Here is a 19121-nt window from a genome sequence, read left to right as displayed (position 1 = left end):
CCCCCTGTGTCTCTCAGCCTCTACGCCTTCTGAGGACCTGGGTACTGGGGATTCTATGGGACTGACCAAGGGAAGCATGACAGGAACTGTTGACAACCGCCGCAGCAAAAGGAAGTGGGTCTCAGGGAATATCACCCTCCGATTCATTTCTCTCCTGAAGTCATTTCTCTGTTCCACTGCTTTTCTTCCACTCTTTCAGAAAGCACTTTTCGTTTTATGTTTATTCAACCTCTGTTTCCCCCGGTCTCTCTCTCCCAGACATGAGCTGCTGGAGGAGGCGTGTCGTCAGGGTCTTCCCTTTGCATCCTGGGATGGACCCACTGTGGTCTCCTGGCTAGAGGTAATCATAGATGTTTGATAGATAGATGGGAAACCTTTATAGCCATATAAACCCTCACAATCACTACACTCTAGCCAATCTGTTTCTAGCTCACCTCTTTCCCTCTCTACTCCAGCTGTGGGTAGGAATGCCAGCATGGTACGTGGCAGCCTGTCGTGCCAACGTGAAGAGTGGCGCCATCATGGCCAACCTGTCTGACACAGAGATCCAGAGGGAGATTGGCATCAGTAACCCCCTGCACCGCCTCAAACTGAGACTGGCCATCCAGGAGATGGTGTCCCTCACCAGCCCATCTGCTCCGGCCAGCAATCGCTCTGTTAGTAGTCTCACTAGTACACACTCACAGAACACAAACCATGTAGACACAATTATAGGGGTAAACATGATACTATATTGATATATACACATATACGTACAGGTAACTGCCAAAATGAAGGAAACACCAACATAAAGTGACTTAATAGGGCGTTGGGCCACCATGAGCCAGAACAGCTTCAATGCGCCTTGACACAGTCTACAAGTGTCTGGAACTCTATTGTAGGGATGCAACATTATTCTTCCACGAGAAATTCCATTATTTGGTGTTTTGTTGATGGTGGTGGAAAATTCTGTTTCAGGCACCACTCCAGAATCTTCCATATGTGTTTAATTGGGTTGAGATCTGGTGACTGAGACGGCCATGGCATATGGTTTACATAGTTTTCATGCTCATCAAACTATTCAGGGACCACTCGTGCCCGGTGGATGGGTGCATTGTCATCCTATGGGGGCATAGCCATGGTAGCCAAAATAATGGCCTGCCCAACATTTTTAAACATGACCCAAAGAATAATGGGATGGTGATTGCTTAATTAACTCAGGAACCACACCTGTGTGGTAGCACCTGCTGTCAATATACTTTGTGTCCCTCATTTACTGAAGTAGTTCCATTATTTTGGCAGTTACCTGTATATGCACATTTACATTATGTGTAGAGATTAACATAAAAATGTTACATGCATTCACAGCAGACTCATCAACACACAAACAATTGAGTTTTTCTGACGATCATGTTTTCTTTCTCTCCTGTCTTGTGACCACAGTCGACCAGTAACGTGTGGATGACCCATGCTGAGATGGAGTCGTTAAACGCAGCCACCAAACCGGTAAGTATGTCCTGTTATGATAATGTCTCAACATTCTCTAGACATTTAACACTGACGTTCATCTAACATTGACGTATATCAAAGGAGGTTGGTGGCACCTTAATTGAGGAGGACGGGCTCATAGTAATGGCTGGAAAGGAATTAGTGGAATGGTATCGAAACACATCATGTTTCCAGGTGTATGATACCATTCCATTCACTCCATTCCAGACATTATTATGAGACGTCCTCCCCTCAGCAGCCTCCTGTGATCTACAGTGCATTCAGAAAGTATTCAGACCCCTTCACTTTTTCCACATTTTGTTAAATTACAACCTCATTCTAAAATTGATTAAATTATTATTTTTCCTCATCAATCTACACACAATACCCCATAATGACAAAGTGAAAACAAGCTATTAGAAATGTTTGCAAATGTATTAAAAATAAAAAACTGAAATACCTTATTTACATAAGTATTCAGACCCTTTGCTATGACACTTGAAATTGAGCTCAGGTGCATCCTGTTTCCATTGATCATCCTTGAGATGTTTCTACAACTTGATTGGAGTCCGCCTGTGGTAAATTCAATTGATTGGACATGATTTGGAAGGGCACACCTGTCTATATAAGGTCCCACATTTGACAGTGCAAGCCATGAGGTCGAAGGATTTGTCTGTAGAGCTCCGAGACAGGATTATGTCAAGGTACAGATCTGGGGAAGGGTACCGAAACATTTCTGCAGCACTGAAGGTCCCCAAGACCACAGTGGCCTCCATCATTATTAATTAGAAGAAGTTTGGAACTACAAAGACTCTTCCTAGAGTTGGCTGCCCGGCCAAACTGCAATGGTCACTGACAGAGCTCCAGAGTTCCTTTGTGGAGATGGGAGAACCTTCCAGAAGGACAACCATCTCTGCAGAACTCCACCAATCAGGCCTTTATGGTAGAGTGGCCAGACAGAAGCCAATCCTCAGTAAAAGGCACATGACAGCCCACTTGGAGATTTACAAAAGGCACCTAAAGGACTTTCAGACCATGAGAAACAAGATTATCTGGTCTGATGAAACCAAGATTGAACTCTTTGGCCTGAATGCCAAGCGTCATGTCTGGAGGAAACCTGGCACCATCCCTACTGTGAAGCATGGTGGTGGCAGCATCATGCTGTGTGGATGTTTTTCAGCAGCAGGGACTGGGAGACTAGTCAGGATCGAGGGAAAGATGAACAGAGCAAAGTACAGAGAGATCCTTGATGAAGACCTGCACCAGAGCGCTCAGGACCTCAGACTGGGGTGAAGGTTCACCTTTCAACAGGATAACAACCCTAAGCACACAGCTAAGACAATGCAGGGAGTGGCTTCGAGACAAGTCTCTGAATGTCTTTGAGTGGCCCAGCCAGAGAAGAATGTGAGAAACTTCCCAAATACAGGTGTGCCAAGCTTGTAGCGTCATACCCATGAAGACTTGAGGCTTTAATCGCTGCTAAAAGTGTCTGAATACGTATGTAAATGTGATATTTGTTTTTTATTTGTAATAAATTTGCAAACATTTCTAAAAAACTGTTTTGATTTGTCATTATGGGGTACTGTGTGTAGATTGATGAGGGGAAAAAAACTATTTAATACATTCTATAAGAACTCTATAACGTAACAAAATGTGGAAAAGGTCAAGGGGTCTGACTACTTTCCGAATGCACTGTACATATATATTGCCCGACAGTTATAACTTATACTGCTCAGTCAGGAGTTAAACTCTTTCTCTCTCCCTCTGACCCTCTCTCTCTCTTTCTCTCTCTCTCTCTCTCTCTCTCTCTCCGCTCTCTCTCTTCTCTCTTTCTGAGTTTGTGGGACTACTAGGTCTTGGTGTTGAGCATCTTCTTCTCTCCCTCTAGTTTCTGTTTCTGTGTAAACTGCTTCACACTAATGACCCGTTCACTAAACTGCTTCACACTAATGACCCGTTCACTAACACACTGTTCCTCCCTTTGTCTTCTCCTTCCTGTTTACTCTCTTCTCCCCTCCTCCCTCTGCTTTTCCTCCATCCATCTGTCTATCCTGCTCCCCCTATCCTGCTCTGCCTCTGTTCTCTCGCTCTTTCGGCCCATGTCTCTCTCTCTCCTGTCCATCTGCTGCATCTAAGGAGCTGAAAGAGATTAGCTGGGATCAGGTAAGGAATGGAAGCACTGTATTAAATGGCATCAACAAATAACACACTAATTACACTATTGTATGTGGCCATTGAAAAACAAATGATTCATACAGAAAAGTACTATAAGTAATAATCGAACTACAACTGAAACAAATGAGACACTAGTGAAAGAGTCCTTTTCTGCATCTCAGATCCTGGCCTATGGGGATATGAACCATGAGTGGGTGGGTAACGACTGGCTGCCCAGCCTGGGTCTGCCCCAGTACCGCTCCTACTTCATGGAGTCCCTGGTGGACGCCCGCATGCTGGACCACCTGACCAAGAAGGAGCTGAGGGGACAGCTCAAAATGGTGGACAGCTTCCATAGGTACGTATGGCCTGCTCTCATCTGTCTGTCTCTCGCTCTTTCTGTTGCTGTTGTTAACCTCGGCACCTGGGTGGGTAGGCGTTTTTCTGCCTCGAGGGGGTGGTGAAAAGCAAATAGACAAAATTCCAGTTTCTGCAAATGAACAATGAATTCTTCTTCTGCAACTGTTTCCCCACTTCACTCACGGCCTTTCCTTTTCTTTCTGTCATTCATTCTCTCCCTCTGTTGACACTCCAGCTCTCTCTCTGGTGTGTGAGTGTGTGTGTTCGTGGCATGGGAAACGTGCAGGTGTTAAAGGATATTGTGAAAGATTTCCTGCTGTTGTGACACTCTCACTCTGCAGGTGTGTCTCCAGGCCTTCTCGGGGTCAAAGACACCGGAGTGCTCTAATACTTTCTCTGAGTACAGGTGAGAGTCAGTCGCCATGCCCTCTATTAACCGCCTGACCTTTTGACCTCTCTTGACCTTTCTCAGAGTTAGTTTGCATTATGGCATAATGTGCCTGAAGCGCTTGAACTACGACCGCAAAGAGCTAGAGAGGAGGAGAGAAGACAGCCAGCACCAGAACAAAGGTGTGTTCTTCCTCTCTGACATTAAATCCTTTGTTCCAATTTAGTGCTTCTCATCCATCCATCCAACCATCCATCCAACCAATCCTCCTTTCAGTAACAATCAAAGCCTCGATTGATGGTTAGTAGAAGGTGTTTCACTGCTTGGCTTGAGCAAAAGTCTGCACCCACATTGGCCCTGTCAGCGTAAGGTCCAGTCACCCTGTGGGATTCTTTGAGTGAGAATTTTCTGACAGATGTCTTCGTCCCACTACTCCTCTGCGTAGATGTGATGGTGTGGTCCAACGAGCGTGTGATGTGCTGGGTGCAGAACATCGGGCTGAAGGAGTACGCTGACAACCTGACAGAGAGCGGGGTCCATGGGGCCCTCCTGGCTCTGGACGACACCTTTGACTACACAGACTTGGCCCTGCTGCTGCAGATACCCAATCAGAACACACAGGTACTCACCCATATAACCAATCAGAACACACAGGTACTCACCCATCTAACCAACCAGAATACACAGGTACTCACCCATCTAACCAATCAGAACCCCAAGGTACTCACCCATCTAACCAATCAGAACCCCAAGGTACTCACCCATCTAACCAATCAGAACCCCAAGGTACTCACCCATCTAACCAACCAGAATACACAGGTACTCACCCATCTAACCAATCAGAACCCCAAGGTACTCACCCATCTAACCAATCAGAACCCCAAGGTACTCACCCATCTAACCAATCAGAACCCCAAGGTACTCACCCATCTAACCAATCAGAACCCCAAGGTACTCACCCATCTAACCAATCAGAACCCCAAGGTACTCACCCATCTAACCAATCAGAACCCCAAGGTACTCACCCATCTAACCAATCAGAACCCCAAGGTACTCACCCATATAACCAATCAGAACACACAGGTACTCACCCATCTAACCAATCAGAACACACAGGTACTCACCCATCTAACCAACCAGAATACACAGGTACTCACCCATCTAACCAATCAGAACCCCAAGGTACTCACCCATCTAACCAATCAGAACCCCAAGGTACTCACCCATCTAACCAATCAGAACCCCAAGGTACTCACCCATATAACCAATCAGAACACACAGGTACTCACCCATCTAACCAATCAGAACCCCAAGGTACTCACCCATCTAACCAATCAGAACACACAGGTACTCACCCATCTAACCAACCAGAATACACAGGTACTCACCCATCTAACCAATCAGAACCCCAAGGTACTCACCCATCTAACCAATCAGAACCCCAAGGTACTCACCCATCTAACCAATCAGAACCCCAAGGTACTCACCCATCTAACCAATCAGAATACACAGGCATGCACAAGTCTCACCCCACCCACTAATCAGAAGTGATTAAATGCCTTCCCCTGCCTTCCCCTGTTGCATGCAACAACGATGGTTGTGTGCCACGTCATCGACTGTGTCGTCGGGACCAGATTGCTATAACATATGATGTGGTTAGCAGATACTTCAAAATAAAAGTTTATTGATCATATACACAGATTTGCAGATGTTATCGCAAGTGCAGCGAAATGCTTTTCACACTTAAATACCTATCCAGGCATTGTAATATATGTGCCAGCAACGCCTGGACAGAAAAACGCGCCCATAAACTGGATTCTTACTGCACCTGTATCTCAGTAACATCATCCCCAGGCTAACTGCTGGCTGGTGGATGACAGTTGTATCTCAGTAACAGTGTCCCCAGGCTAACTGCTGGCTGGTGGATGACAGTTGTATCTCAGTAACATCGTCCCCAGTGGCTGGTAGATGACAGTTGTATCTCAGTAACATCATCCCCAGGCTAACTGCTGGCTGGTGGATGACAGTTGTATCTCAGTAACAGTGTCCCCAGGCTAACTACTGGCTGGTAGATGACAGTTGTATCTCAGTAACAGCGTCCCCAGGCTAACTGCTGGCTGGTAGATGACAGTTGTGTCTCAGTAACAGTGTCCCCAGGCTAACTGCTGGCTGGTGGATGACAGTTGTATCTCAGTAACATCGTCCCCAGTGGCTGGTAGATGACAGTTGTATCTCAGTAACATCATCCCCAGACTAACTGCTGGCTGGTGGATGACAGTTGTATCTCAGTAACAGTGTCCCCAGTGGCTGGTAGATGACAGTTGTATCTCAGTAACATCATCCCCAGGCTAACTGCTGGCTGGTGGATGACAGTTGTATCTCAGTAACATCGTCCCCAGTGGCTGGTAGATGACAGTTGTATCTCAGTAACATCGTCCCCAGGCTAACTGCTGGCTGGTAGATGACAGTTGTATCTCAGTAACAGCGTCCCCAGGCTAACTGCTGGCTGGTAGATGACAGTTGTATCTCAGTAACAGCGTCCCCAGGCTAACTGCTGGCTGGTAGATGACAGTTGTATCTCAGTAACAGCGTCCCCAGGCTAACTACTGGCTGGTGGATGACAGTTGTATCTCAGTAACAGCGTCCCCAGGCTAACTACTGGCTGGTAGATGACAGTTGTATCTCAGTAACAGTGTCCCCAGGCTAACTACTGGCTGGTAGATGACAGTTGTATCTCAGTAACAGCGTCCCCAGGCTAACTACTGGCTGGTAGATGACAGTTGTATCTCAGTAACATTGTCCCCAGGCTAACTACTGGCTGGTAGATGACAGTTGTATCTCAGTAACAGCGTCCCCAGGCTAACTACTGGCTGGTGGATGACAGTTGTATCTCAGTAACAGCGTCCCCAGGCTAACTACTGGCTGGTAGATGACAGTTGTATCTCAGTAACAGCGTCCCCAGGCTAACTGCTGGCTGGTAGATGACAGTTGTATCTCAGTAACATCGTCCCCAGGCTAACTACTGGCTGATAGATGACAGTTGTATCTCAGTAACAGCGTCCCCAGGCTAACTACTGGCTGGTGGATGACAGTTGTATCTCAGTAACATCGTCCCCAGTGGCTGGTAGATGACCGTTGTATCTCAGTAACAGCGTCCCCAGGCTAACTGCTGGCTGGTGGATGACAGTTGTATCTCAGTAACAGTGTCCCCAGGCTAACTGCTGGCTGGTAGATGACAGTTGTATCTCAGTAACAGTGTCCCCAGGCTAACTGCTGGCTGGTGGATGACAGTTGTATCTCAGTAACATCGTCCCCAGTGGCTGGTAGATGACAGTTGTATCTAACATCTGCTGGCTGGTGGATGACAGTTGTATCTCAGTAACATTGTCCCCAGGGCTGGTGGATGACTTGCTGGCCCCAGTGGCTGGATGACAGTTGTATCTCAGTAACATCATCCCCAGACTAACTGCTGGCTGGTGGATGACAGTTGTATCTCAGTAACATTGTCCCCAGTGGCTGGTGGATGACAGTTGTATCTCAGTAACATCGTCCCCAGTGGCTGGTAGATGACAGTTGTATCTCAGTAACATCATCCCCAGACTAACTGCTGGCTGGTGGATGACAGTTGTATCTCAGTAACAGTGTCCCCAGTGGCTGGTAGATGACAGTTGTATCTCAGTAACATCATCCCCAGGCTAACTGCTGGCTGGTGGATGACAGTTGTATCTCAGTAACATCGTCCCCAGTGGCTGGTAGATGACAGTTGTATCTCAGTAACATCATCCCCAGGCTAACTGCTGGCTGGTGGATGACAGTTGTATCTCAGTAACATCGTCCCCAGTGGCTGGTAGATGACAGTTGTATCTCAGTAACATCGTCCCCAGGCTAACTGCTGGCTGGTAGATGACAGTTGTATCTCAGTAACAGTGTCCCCAGGCTAACTACTGGCTGGTGGATGACAGTTGTATCTCAGTAACAGCGTCCCCAGGCTAACTACTGGCTGGTAGATGACAGTTGTATCTCAGTAACATCATCCCCAGGCTAACTGCTGGCTGGTAGATGACAGTTGTATCTCAGTAACATCGTCCCCAGGCTAACTGCTGGCTGGTAGATGACCGTTGTATCTCAGTAACAGCGTCCCCAGGCTAACTACTGGCTGGTGGATGACAGTTGTATCTCAGTAACATCGTCCCCAGGCTAACTACTGGCTGGTGGATGACAGTTGTATCTCAGTAACAGCGTCCCCAGGCTAACTACTGGCTGGTAGATGACAGTTGTATCTCAGTAACAGCGTCCCCAGGCTAACTACTGGCTGGTAGATGACAGTTGTATCTCAGTTCCCAGGCTAACTACTGGCTGGTAGATGACAGTTGTATCTCAGTAACAGCGTCCCCAGGCTAACTACTGGCTGGTAGATACTGGCTGGTGGATGACAGTTGTATCTCAGTAACAGCGTCCCCAGGCTAACTACTGGCTGGTAGATGACAGTTGTATCTCAGTAACAGTGTCCCCAGGCTAACTACTGGCTGGTAGATGACAGTTGTATCTCAGTAACATTGTCCCCAGGCTAACTACTGGCTGGTAGATGACAGTTGTATCTCAGTAACAGCGTCCCCAGGCTAACTACTGGCTGGTAGATGACAGTTGTATCTCAGTAACAGCGTCCCCAGGCTAACTACTGGCTGGTAGATGACAGTTGTATCTCAGTAACATCGTCCCCAGGCTAACTACTGGCTGGTAGATGACAGTTGTATCTCAGTAACATCGTCCCCAGTGGCTGGTAGATGACAGTTGTATCTCAGTAACAGCGTCCCCAGGCTAACTGCTGGCTGGTAGATGACAGTTGTATCTCAGTAACAGCGTCCCCAGGCTAACTACTGGCTGGTAGATGACAGTTGTATCTCAGTAACATCGTCCCCAGGCTAACTGCTGGCTGGTGGATGACAGTTGTATCTCAGTAACAGCGTCCCCAGGCTAACTGCTGGCTGGTGGATGACAGTTGTATCTCAGTAACAGTGTCCCCAGGCTAACTACTGGCTGATAGATGACAGTTGTATCTCAGTAACATAGATGACAGTTGGCTAACTCTGGCTGGTAGATGACAGTTGTATCTCAGTAACAGCGTCCCCAGGCTAACTACTGGCTGGTAGATGACAGTTGTATCTCAGTAACAGCGTCCCCAGGCTAACTGCTGGCTGGTAGATGACAGATGACAGTTGTGGTATGACTCAGTAACAGCCCCAGGCTCCTGGCTGATAGATGACAGGTATCTCAAACAGCGTCCCCAGGCTGGCTGGTAGATGACAGTTGTATCTCAGTAACAGCGTCCCCAGGCTAACTACTGGCTGGTAGATGACAGTTGTATCTCAGTAACAGCGTCCCCAGGCTAACTACTGGCTGGTGGATGACAGTTGTATCTCAGTAACATCGTCCCCAGTCCCTGGTGGATGACAGGCTAACTACTGATGGCTGGATGACAGTTGTATCTCAGTAACATGCCCCAGTGACCCCAGACAGTTGTATCTCAGTAACATCATCCCCAGGCTAACTGCTGGTGGCTGTGGATGACAGTTGTATCTCAGTAACATCGGCCCCAGCTTGACTGCTGGCTGGTGGATGACAGTTGTATCTCAGTAACATCATCCCCAGGCTAACTGCTGGCTGGTGGATGATAGTTGTATCTCAGTAACATCATCCCCAGGCTAACTGCTGGCTGGTGGATGACAGTTGTATCTCAGTAACATCGGCCCCAGCTTGACTGCTGGCTGGTACATGACAGTTGTATCTCAGTAACAGCAGGCTAACTACTGGCTGGTGGATGACAGTTGTGGCTGGTGGATCTCAGTAACATCATCATCCCCAGGCTAACTGCTGGCTGGTGGATGATAGTTGTATCTCTAACATCATCCCCAGAACTGCTGGCTGGTGGATGACAGTTGTATCTCAGTAACATTGGCCCCAGCTTGACTGCTGGCTGGTACATGACAGTTGTATCTCAGTAACATCATCCCCAGGCTAACACTCATGACCTCCATAACTGCTGGCTGGTGGATGACAGTTGTATCTCAGTAACAGCGTCCCCAGGCTAACTGCTGGCTGGTGGATGATAGTTGTATCTCAGTAACATCGGCCCCAGCTTGACTGCTGGCTGGTGGATGACAGTTGTATCTCAGTAACATCATCCCCAGGCTAACTGCTGGCTGGTGGATGATAGTTGTATCTCAGTAACATCATCCCCAGGCTAACTGCTGGCTGGTGGATGACAGTTGTATCTCAGTAACATCGGCCCCAGCTTGACTGCTGGCTGGTACATGACAGTTGTATCTCAGTAACAGCGTCCCCAGGCTAACTACTGGCTGGTGGATGACAGTTGTATCTCAGCTGGTACTGCTGGCTGGTGGATGACAGTTGTATCTCAGTAACAGCGTCCCCAGCTTGACTGCTGGCTGGTAGATGACAGTTGTATCTCAGTAACAGCGTCCCCAGGCTGACTGCTGGCTGGTAGATGACAGTTGTATCTCAGTAACAGCGTCCCCAGCTTGACTGCTGGCTGGTAGATGACAGTTGTATCTCAGTAACAGCGTCCCCAGCTTGACTGCTGGCTGGTAGATGACAGTTGTATCTCAGTAACAGCGTCCCCAGCTTGACTGCTGGCTGGTAGATGACAGTTGTATCTCAGTAACAGCGTCCCCAGCTTGACTGCTGGCTGGTAGATGACAGTTGTATCTCAGTAACAGCGTCCCCAGGCTGACTGCTGGCTGGTAGATGACAGTTGTATCTCAGGCATGCAGGTGAAACTGATAGTAGTGTATATCAAATGAAGTGACTAGCCTGATTCTAATCTGTACTCCCTCCTCTCACATCTCTCCTCTAGGCCAGACAACTCCTAGAGAAGGAATACAACTCCCTCATCTCTATGGGAACAGAGAGAAGACCAGATGAGGTATTAAAGAACACAGTAGGCTTAGTTCAGAGACTATGTGAAGACTGCATTTTCCACCTCATACAAGTCATTCTTTATAACTTGACAGTTTGACAATGTTGACAGACCTTTTTTTCTTTATTTCTCTCTCTCTTTCTCTCCCCTCTTTTCTCTCCCCATTTCCCCCCTTCTCTCTACCCCCCCTCCATTAGGATGCGACTAAGACGTTCACCCGCTCCCCTTCCTGGAGGAAGATGTTCAGGGAGAAGGACCTTAGGGGGGTGACCTCAGACTCATCAGAGAACCTGCCTGCTAACTTCCGTGCCTCGGCCATCTCCACACCCTCTGTGACCCTGAGAAAGGTTCAGAGTGACGGTGAGAAGGATGACTTCTCCCCCTAACCTCTGACCCTTCCCTTTGGCCACGCTCTCAGATTCCTATTTGTTCTGCTTCTTACACCTCCAGGGCTGTTCTTCTAATATCACTCAGAAGGTCACGCGTTGGACAATTTATGACCCCTTAAAACCCTGGATAACACATTTACTTTGGGCTAGTCATACTGATTTATTAATCGAGAAAAACAGCTGTCTTTGTCTTGAAGTGGGTTGCATGTTACGTTAGAGAAGAAATGTAAGACCAGTGTCACATGCGAGTATGTTCAGATGTACCCCATTCATAGAAGCTTACTAACTTTTGCGCCGATTGATGATAGTATTTTCTGTCTGGGGAAGTTTTGTTAAAAGCCTTGACGCTTGTTCTAAACGTTAACACGCATCGCTTGCGGTACAGTTTTGGAAACATAAGGAACTTGTCTTTCATATCAGCGAGAAACAATTTTCTAAAAACAAAAGGTTCAATTACTACACACATTTCTAGGGTTCCCACACGGCCATATTTCCAATGTTACAGCGCTTGACAGAGAAGAGTAGACTACCTGTGCTAATTAGCATTCGGCGTCTCAGAACATCTGTGTGTAAAAGGAAGACGGACGCCACAAACGTGTTGTCACTGAAAGATACTGTCGGACGCCACAAACGTGTTGTCACTGAAAGATACTGTCGGACGCCACAAACGTGTTGTCACTGAAAGATACTGTCGGACGCCACAAACGTGTTGTCACTGAAAGATACTGTCGGACGCCACAAACGTGTTGTCACTGAAAGATACTGTCGGACACCACAAACGTGTTGTCACTGAAAGATACTGTCGGCTCAACTGTTTTAAAACCAGTTAAAATAGTCTACAGTAAGTGTATATTTTGCATTTGTGAAATTATTTTGATGTGACATGAAAGTAGAGGGCGTTGTGTTTCTAAAATCTTATCACAATTGAGAGTCGAATCACGTTTAGATGAAGTATTTTGCCTATAAACAGAACATGTAAGGTCCTAGGACTATAAAGAGTAACATTAGGCTCCTTCCGTCCATTATTGGGCTTGTTCCAACACTGGTGGCATTAGCTTGGATATTCATATGCAAAACCTCCAGTGGCTCGCTCCTACAGGACACAGCAGGTTCAGAGGGCAAGGCAACCACAATTTCCTCCTCCCACAATTTTATAATAGTACATCATGGAAAAGTTCAATGCTATTTAGTCGTTATTTTGATCATGTTTCTCTCTCCTTCTCTCTTAGTGAACTCTGGGCCTCGCGGTGAGGCACCCTCAGTCAGGACATACTCTTGCTGAAGGACACAGAGGTGAGAAGCCCTCAACTAACACATTAAACACATGTAGTAGCTAGTTAGAGTTCTCTCATGGTTTGATTTGTAACAAAACCTTCAGGCATGCCAGATAGCTTGCATGTGTGCATATTGAAGTGTTTTGACTTGTTTTCAAGCTACATTGTTTGTTGTGGTGCTGTGTTGTGAGCTTTATTGTTTGTGGGTGAGGTCTTTAGCGGTGGGCTTGGTTCATTGGTTGATGGGGATTTGGTTTGAGTGAAGTCAGGAGGACAGTAGTGTGCATGAGAGTAATCCTGTGTTTCTCCTCAGGGCCATGGTGACTGGATCACGACTGGACTGCCCTCCTCTCATTCATTCACAGGAGGGGAAAGCAGCAGAGAAGCAATGAATATATACATTTATTAAATATAAATCTATTGGTCTGACCATTCTGCAATAACAGAGATAAAGAAGAAATGACAGAGATGGAGAAACAACAAAGGGAAAAGAACATGAAGAATGTATGAAATATTGACAGGATATATACTGTACGTACATGGATAGAGGGGTAGGATGAGGCAGGACGACTGTTTTATCTCTCTTTGTTCTGTCTCAATATGTGATTGTGCGATGTGGAGTTGTGTGCTGAGGAGGAGACTGATATCCAATGTCACCTATTGTGGCTCTCTATCTGTTAGCTTCTATGGTGCTGTCAGAGGTTCTCCTAAGTTGGTTAGAGTGCTGCAGTAAAACCATGTCCCCATTTAGGCCGCCATCTTGGCTCCAGCCACATCAGAGGGGCAGCAAGCCGCTCCTCTACTCATGGTTTGTCCATTGGCACCTTGAAAGCTGAGAGGCACTAGGTTCTAGTGTAATCTCTTTTGAATGGAATCTATTGTGGAGATCAAAAGCAGGGCCACAGCAGCAAGGATACGATGGGATAGGGGGCCACAGCAGCAAGGATACGATGGGATGGGGGGCCACAGCAGCAAGGATACGATGGGATGGGGGGGGGGGCCACAGCAGCAAGGATACGATGGGATGGGGGGCCACAGCAGCAAGGATACGATGGGATGGGGGGGCCACAGCAGCAAGGATACGATGGGATGGGGGGCCACAGCAGCAAGGATACGATGGGATGGGGGGCCACAGCAGCAAGGATACGATGGGATGGGGGGGCCACAGCAGCAAGGATACGATGGGATGGGGGGCCACAGCGGCGGGAATCCGATGGGATTGGGGGCCACAGCAGCAAGGATACGATGGGATGGGGAGGCCACAGCAGCGGGGATCCGATGGGATGGGGGGCCACAGCAGCGGGGATCCGATGGGATGGGGGGCCACAGCAGCAAGGATACGATGGGATGGGGGGCCACAGCAGCAAGGATACGATGGGATGGGGGCCACAACAGCGGGGATATGATGGGATGGGGGGCCACACAGGCATTGTGTTAAATGGCTGTGATGTAATTTAGTCATTTGTAGGTATCCACTAAAGCCAGTTAAATTAGAGTGGGGGGACATGTTGTTGAAGCCAGGTTACATACTGCAGGTCTAGTACAAAGCCCAGGGTAATGGCTTTCTAGATGTGGTGGACTTTACAGCTCTCATCATCAGCTCAGGTTCATTGGGTGCCCCTGGAAGACGAGGGGAAAGATGGAGGTGTGACGAAGGTGAGATAAAACAGTCAAAGTGACCAGAAGAAAAGAGGATGGAGACGATTAATTTACTGCACGCAAGCCATAACAGAAACCAAGAGAGGAAGGATGATAAGCAGATCCAGGAAGAGAGAAGAGACTGTTGGAAGTCAAGAAAAACCTTTAGCTTCTGTGTTACGATGCATGTCAAACAACCAAGATGACAATGAAGTCAACTTTGGGGGGTGAAGATGATACACGTATATCTGTAGAAATCTAACCTATGAGGATGAAAGCCTGGGGAACCATTTGTAAAATGTGTGTATTTTTATTTTTATGTTTTTATGATAACTATATTTATTTTCATTATGTATGTATGTATTGAATAATTGTATGTACATGTTCATTTAATACTTAATTCTTACTAATTTAATTTGACCTAATTTGAAAAGTAAATATGAAACATTAAAAATGGTCAATAAAATATGCTACTGTATGTGTAAATTTTGAAAACAAATTGTGTTATGATTGAAAAAAATACATTTGAATGACGAAGATGATAATACAAATTGAAAATAACACCTGCAAAATAAACAGTCATGAAGATGTTGGTGATAAAAAGACAAAATAAAGTGGACTCGTGGTACAACACATCCCAATGTGTGTGTTCTCACTTTGTGTACCTGGGGTTGGCACGAATGTAGACAACAGGCGAGTGTGTGAGGGGAGGAGAGGCAGTGGTTTGTGTATTTGTGAGAAGAATGTTCAGCATGTATATACTGTATGTGCATATGACAGAAAGAGAGACAACACACCGATAGATCACACCATTGACACTTGCCGGGAAAGACCATTATGCATAAAAATCATAAAATAAGTTATAATAGTTTATCTTTTACTTATAGAATAAGAAACAGGCCTTTACAATATACATACATGTATTACAAAAATCCAAATGTATAAATATGTTGTACTGCATATACTATTGAGTGCAGAGTTCAAACTGCAAACTGAGGCGAATGGAATTCTTCAATCATCTAATGATCTAACTACAGGGAGAGATAAAATGCTTCTGTGGTTGTCACACTGCTGCATGGTTTCTATTGGTCACTCAAATGTTCTGATCACATATAACTGGCTACACTGTAAATGGACTGTTGCTCTCATGACAACAGTATGGGCATCATGATGACACCCAGCATTGTGCTCACAGTATACATGGCTCAATTCTCCTCTCTATCTTACTATTAAAGCACTCAGTGATAATGTTCTCTGTGAGACTTCACAAAGGAGGACTGGGGATGGTCAGTGCTCAGTATGGAATGTTGAGCAGTATCAGGCTAAATCACTAGGTGCTGCCAGTCTCTTCCTCTCCCATTCAGAGCAGAGGCCAGATGCCAGAGACTGGAATCATGTAACAACAACAAACCTATCAATCCACATACCTTTCTCTATAAATATACATACTTTCATACATAAAAGCATACTGATCACATATTGTACACATATATAAAGAAATATATTAATTTAAAACTCATGCTTACATACAGTATTACTCAGCAATTTAAATCACTATTTTGATATGATAGTTTTCCCTAAGTTGTATTGTTGAGGTTTTATTGTTTTTGTGTAGTCACTCTCACTGAGCCCGTGATGGGTGGAGGGGTTGTCTTGCCTACACTCTTTAAAAAAAAGTGATATCTAGAACCTAAGGGTTCTTTGGCTGTCCCCATAGGAGAACCCGTTGAAGAACCCATTTTGGTTCCAGGTAGAACACTTTTGAGTTCCATGTGGAACCCTTTCCACAGAGGGTTCTACATAGAACCTCAAAAAGGGTTCGACCTAGAACCAAAAAGGGTTCTCCTATGGGGACAGCCAAAGAGCCCGTTTGGAACCCTTTTTTTTGTAAGAGTGCAGCTATCATAAGAAGAATGCACTAATGTAAGTCGCTCTGGATAAGAGGCACCCTGGCCTATAAAGTAACACCTACTGTCTAATTGACATTACATCCAATGTTCCAAGCATTATCTGTGTTAACATTACTTCCACATGATCCTCTCCACCTTTCCTCCATCTCCTGCCCTCACTCCCTTCCTCTGTTTTTCCTGGTTACTCTGGACAGTAGGACACACACGCAGGACGAGTTGATGCGGACCCACCTCCAGCCCTGCAGACCGTTGTTGTCAACAGTGAGGGCTCGGACATATGTGTCCTTGGCCTTACACTGACTCACCCACTGTCTGATGTCCACGCCCCGGCAGCTGGCCCCGGACACACCTACGGGTCCTGTCCCTGTTACTGCTGCCGAGGCCCCTGCCCCCCCAGCCTCCCGCTGCGGCCCAACGCCCCTCTGCTGCCCCTCCTGGCGGCAGCGAGTCTCATAGAAGTACTGCTTCAGCGCCCCCTTGACTGTCTTGATCTCTGGCACGATGTTGACTGTTTTACCCCTATCGTCGAATACCGTCGTCTTGTCCGTTACCCACACACTCTCCGACTCGCACACCGGCATCTCACCCCGCCCGGTGTGGGACAAGTGCGAGCGCTTGTGCCTGGGGGCGGGGCGAGGGGGCTCCCTGGCCCCCCTGAGAGTGTCCACCCAGCTCAGCGGCACACTCCCGTCCGTCTCTCGGTCCCCATGACCCTCCATGTGTCCGTCTGCGTCCGACACTTCCTCCTCCTCCTCCTTGTCCTCTCCTTCTATGGGCAACATGCCTGACTCCAGCATAAGGAGGAGGGGCGGGTGCTCTGGAGGAGAGGAAGAGAAAAGGACCCGCGGGTGTGCATCTAAAAACAGCAGCTCTTGCTTCTCCTTCACACCTTCCAGCCCCTGACCCAGCCCTAACCCTAGTCCTACTTCCATTCCTTCCTCTGACAAATCCGGACCTTTCCCAGCCCCTGCCCCAGGCCCACCCTCCCTCCCCTCCTCTCCCCTGTTATCACTGCTCTCTGTCCTAGCCTCTGCTCTCTGCGGGGTCCTCTGACTGGAGGGATCTGGCCCAGTGTTACTGTGGTGTCCAGCATTAGTGGAAGGTTTGTAAGTTTCCACCACATACATGTTGGGAGGTCTGAGATCCTGTTCATCGGTCCTGGGGTCTAGAGAGTGATGATGGTTTTCCTTCTGAGCCATGTCTCTAAAGCTGCTGTCATCACCAGCTCTGCGGCTGTCTGGTTTATAGTCCCCTAGTACATAGTTCTCCTGGGAGGGGTAGTCCTGATGACTGCTGCCATTGGTGCTCCTGAGTTTTCCTCCATTAGTGTTAGAATATTTATTTAAACCAACGCTGTTCGTGTTTTCTGTATGAAAATTGCTTTTTGACAGATAACTTTGTTGTTTTTGCTTTCCTTTCAAAGTTTGCACCTCCTCTTTAATTATGGAGGGGTTATTGTAGTCCTTGTAGTCCACATTGTAGGCCTGAGGAGCTGGAAGTGTGGAGTAAGATCTGGGGGAGTGACTGGAAGAGTCATCGATGTCCTCTGTGTGGTCGTCCAGGCTACTGCCGGGCTCCGTCATCGCAGCAACAGTACTGGTCACAGGGCTGTGAGGGAAGGGCAGGGCCGAGGCGATCACCATGGCAACCAGGGGAAGCCAGTGCATCACTCCCAACACGTATCAACTGAGGATGGAGAGACGGGTATGGGGAGAGAGAGAGAGAGAGGAGAGACGGGTATGTGGAGAAAGAGTAGGAGGAGAGACGGGTATGGGGAGAGAGAGAGAGAGAGAGACGGGTATGGAGAGAGAGAGAGAGAGAGAGAGAGAGAGGAGAGACGGGTAAGGGGAGAGAGGAGAGACGGGTATGGGGAGAGAGAGAGAGAGGAGAGAGGCGGGTATGGGGAGAGAGAGAGAGAGAGAGAGAGAGAGAGAGGAGAGAGACGGATATGGAGAGAACGAGAGAGAGAGAGAGAGACGGATATGGAGAGAGAGAGAGAGAGAGAGAGAGAGAGAAAGGAGAGACGGGTATGGAGAGAGAGAGAGGAGAGACGGGTATGAAGAGAGAGGGAGAGGAGAGATGGGTATGGGGAGAGAGAGAGGAGAGACGGGTATGGGGAGAGAGAGAGGAGAGATGGGTATGGGGAGAAAGAGAGGGAGGAGAGACGGGTATGGGGAGAGAGAGAGAGAGAGAGGAGGAGAGACGGGTATGGGGAGAGAGAGAGAGGAGAGATGGGTATTGGGAGAGAGAGAGGAGAGACGGGTATGGGGAGAGAGAGAGGAGAGAGACGGGTATGGAGAGAGAGAGAGAGAGAGAGAGAGAGGAGAGATGGGTATGGAGAGAGAGAGAGAGAGAGATGGGTAAGGGGAGAGAGGAGAGACGGATATGGGGAGAGAGAGAGAGAGAGAGAGAGAAAGAGAGAGAGGAGAGACAGGTATGGGGATAGAGAGAGAGGAGAGGCGGGTATGGGGAGAGAGAGAGAGAGAGAGAGAGGAGAGAGACGGATATGGAGAGAACGAGAGAGAGAGACGGATATGGAGAGAGAGAGAGAGAGGAGAGACGGGTATGGAGAGAGAGAGAGAGAGATGGGTATGGGGAGAGAGA

General features: G+C 47.5%; 2 protein-coding genes across 6 annotated transcripts in view; one reads left to right on the top strand and one right to left on the bottom strand.

The window, feature by feature from the left end:
- LOC135554412 (liprin-alpha-3-like) overlaps positions 1-13958 on the top strand; it is a 44798-nt gene extending 30840 nt beyond the window's left edge. For 3 of the 5 annotated variants that reach the window (XM_064986709.1, XM_064986708.1, XM_064986711.1), the window contains 12 exons: positions 18-114; positions 259-340; positions 456-656; positions 1423-1485; positions 3604-3630; positions 3804-3979; positions 4454-4551; positions 4815-4990; positions 11244-11312; positions 11504-11666; positions 12925-12988; positions 13283-13958. In XM_064986709.1, coding sequence (XP_064842781.1) covers positions 18-114; positions 259-340; positions 456-656; positions 1423-1485; positions 3604-3630; positions 3804-3979; positions 4454-4551; positions 4815-4990; positions 11244-11312; positions 11504-11666; positions 12925-12977 — 1205 coding nt within the window. In that variant the 3' untranslated portion in view covers positions 12978-12988; positions 13283-13958. Of the gene's footprint in view, positions 1-17; positions 115-258; positions 341-455; positions 657-1422; positions 1486-3304; positions 3631-3803; positions 3980-4453; positions 4552-4814; positions 4991-11243; positions 11313-11503; positions 11667-12924; positions 12989-13282 lie in introns of those variants that run through there. The other 2 variants (XM_064986712.1, XM_064986713.1) reach the window with 2 other exon arrangements.
- A 1515-nt stretch (positions 13959-15473) lies between these two features.
- The window catches only part of LOC135553817 (uncharacterized), a 15960-nt gene continuing 12312 nt past the window's right edge, over positions 15474-19121 (bottom strand). The window contains exon 2 of the mRNA XM_064985754.1: positions 15474-18203. Coding sequence (XP_064841826.1) covers positions 16673-18184 — 1512 coding nt within the window. The 5' untranslated portion in view covers positions 18185-18203 and the 3' untranslated portion in view covers positions 15474-16672. The remainder of the gene's footprint in view (positions 18204-19121) is intronic.

The sequence above is a fragment of the Oncorhynchus masou genome, chromosome 14 (assembly GCF_036934945.1).
Source record: "Oncorhynchus masou masou isolate Uvic2021 chromosome 14, UVic_Omas_1.1, whole genome shotgun sequence".
NCBI lineage: Eukaryota > Metazoa > Chordata > Actinopteri > Salmoniformes > Salmonidae > Oncorhynchus > Oncorhynchus masou.
Note: the sequence above shows the minus strand (reverse complement) of the source record. Positions and strands in the feature narration are given on the sequence as shown.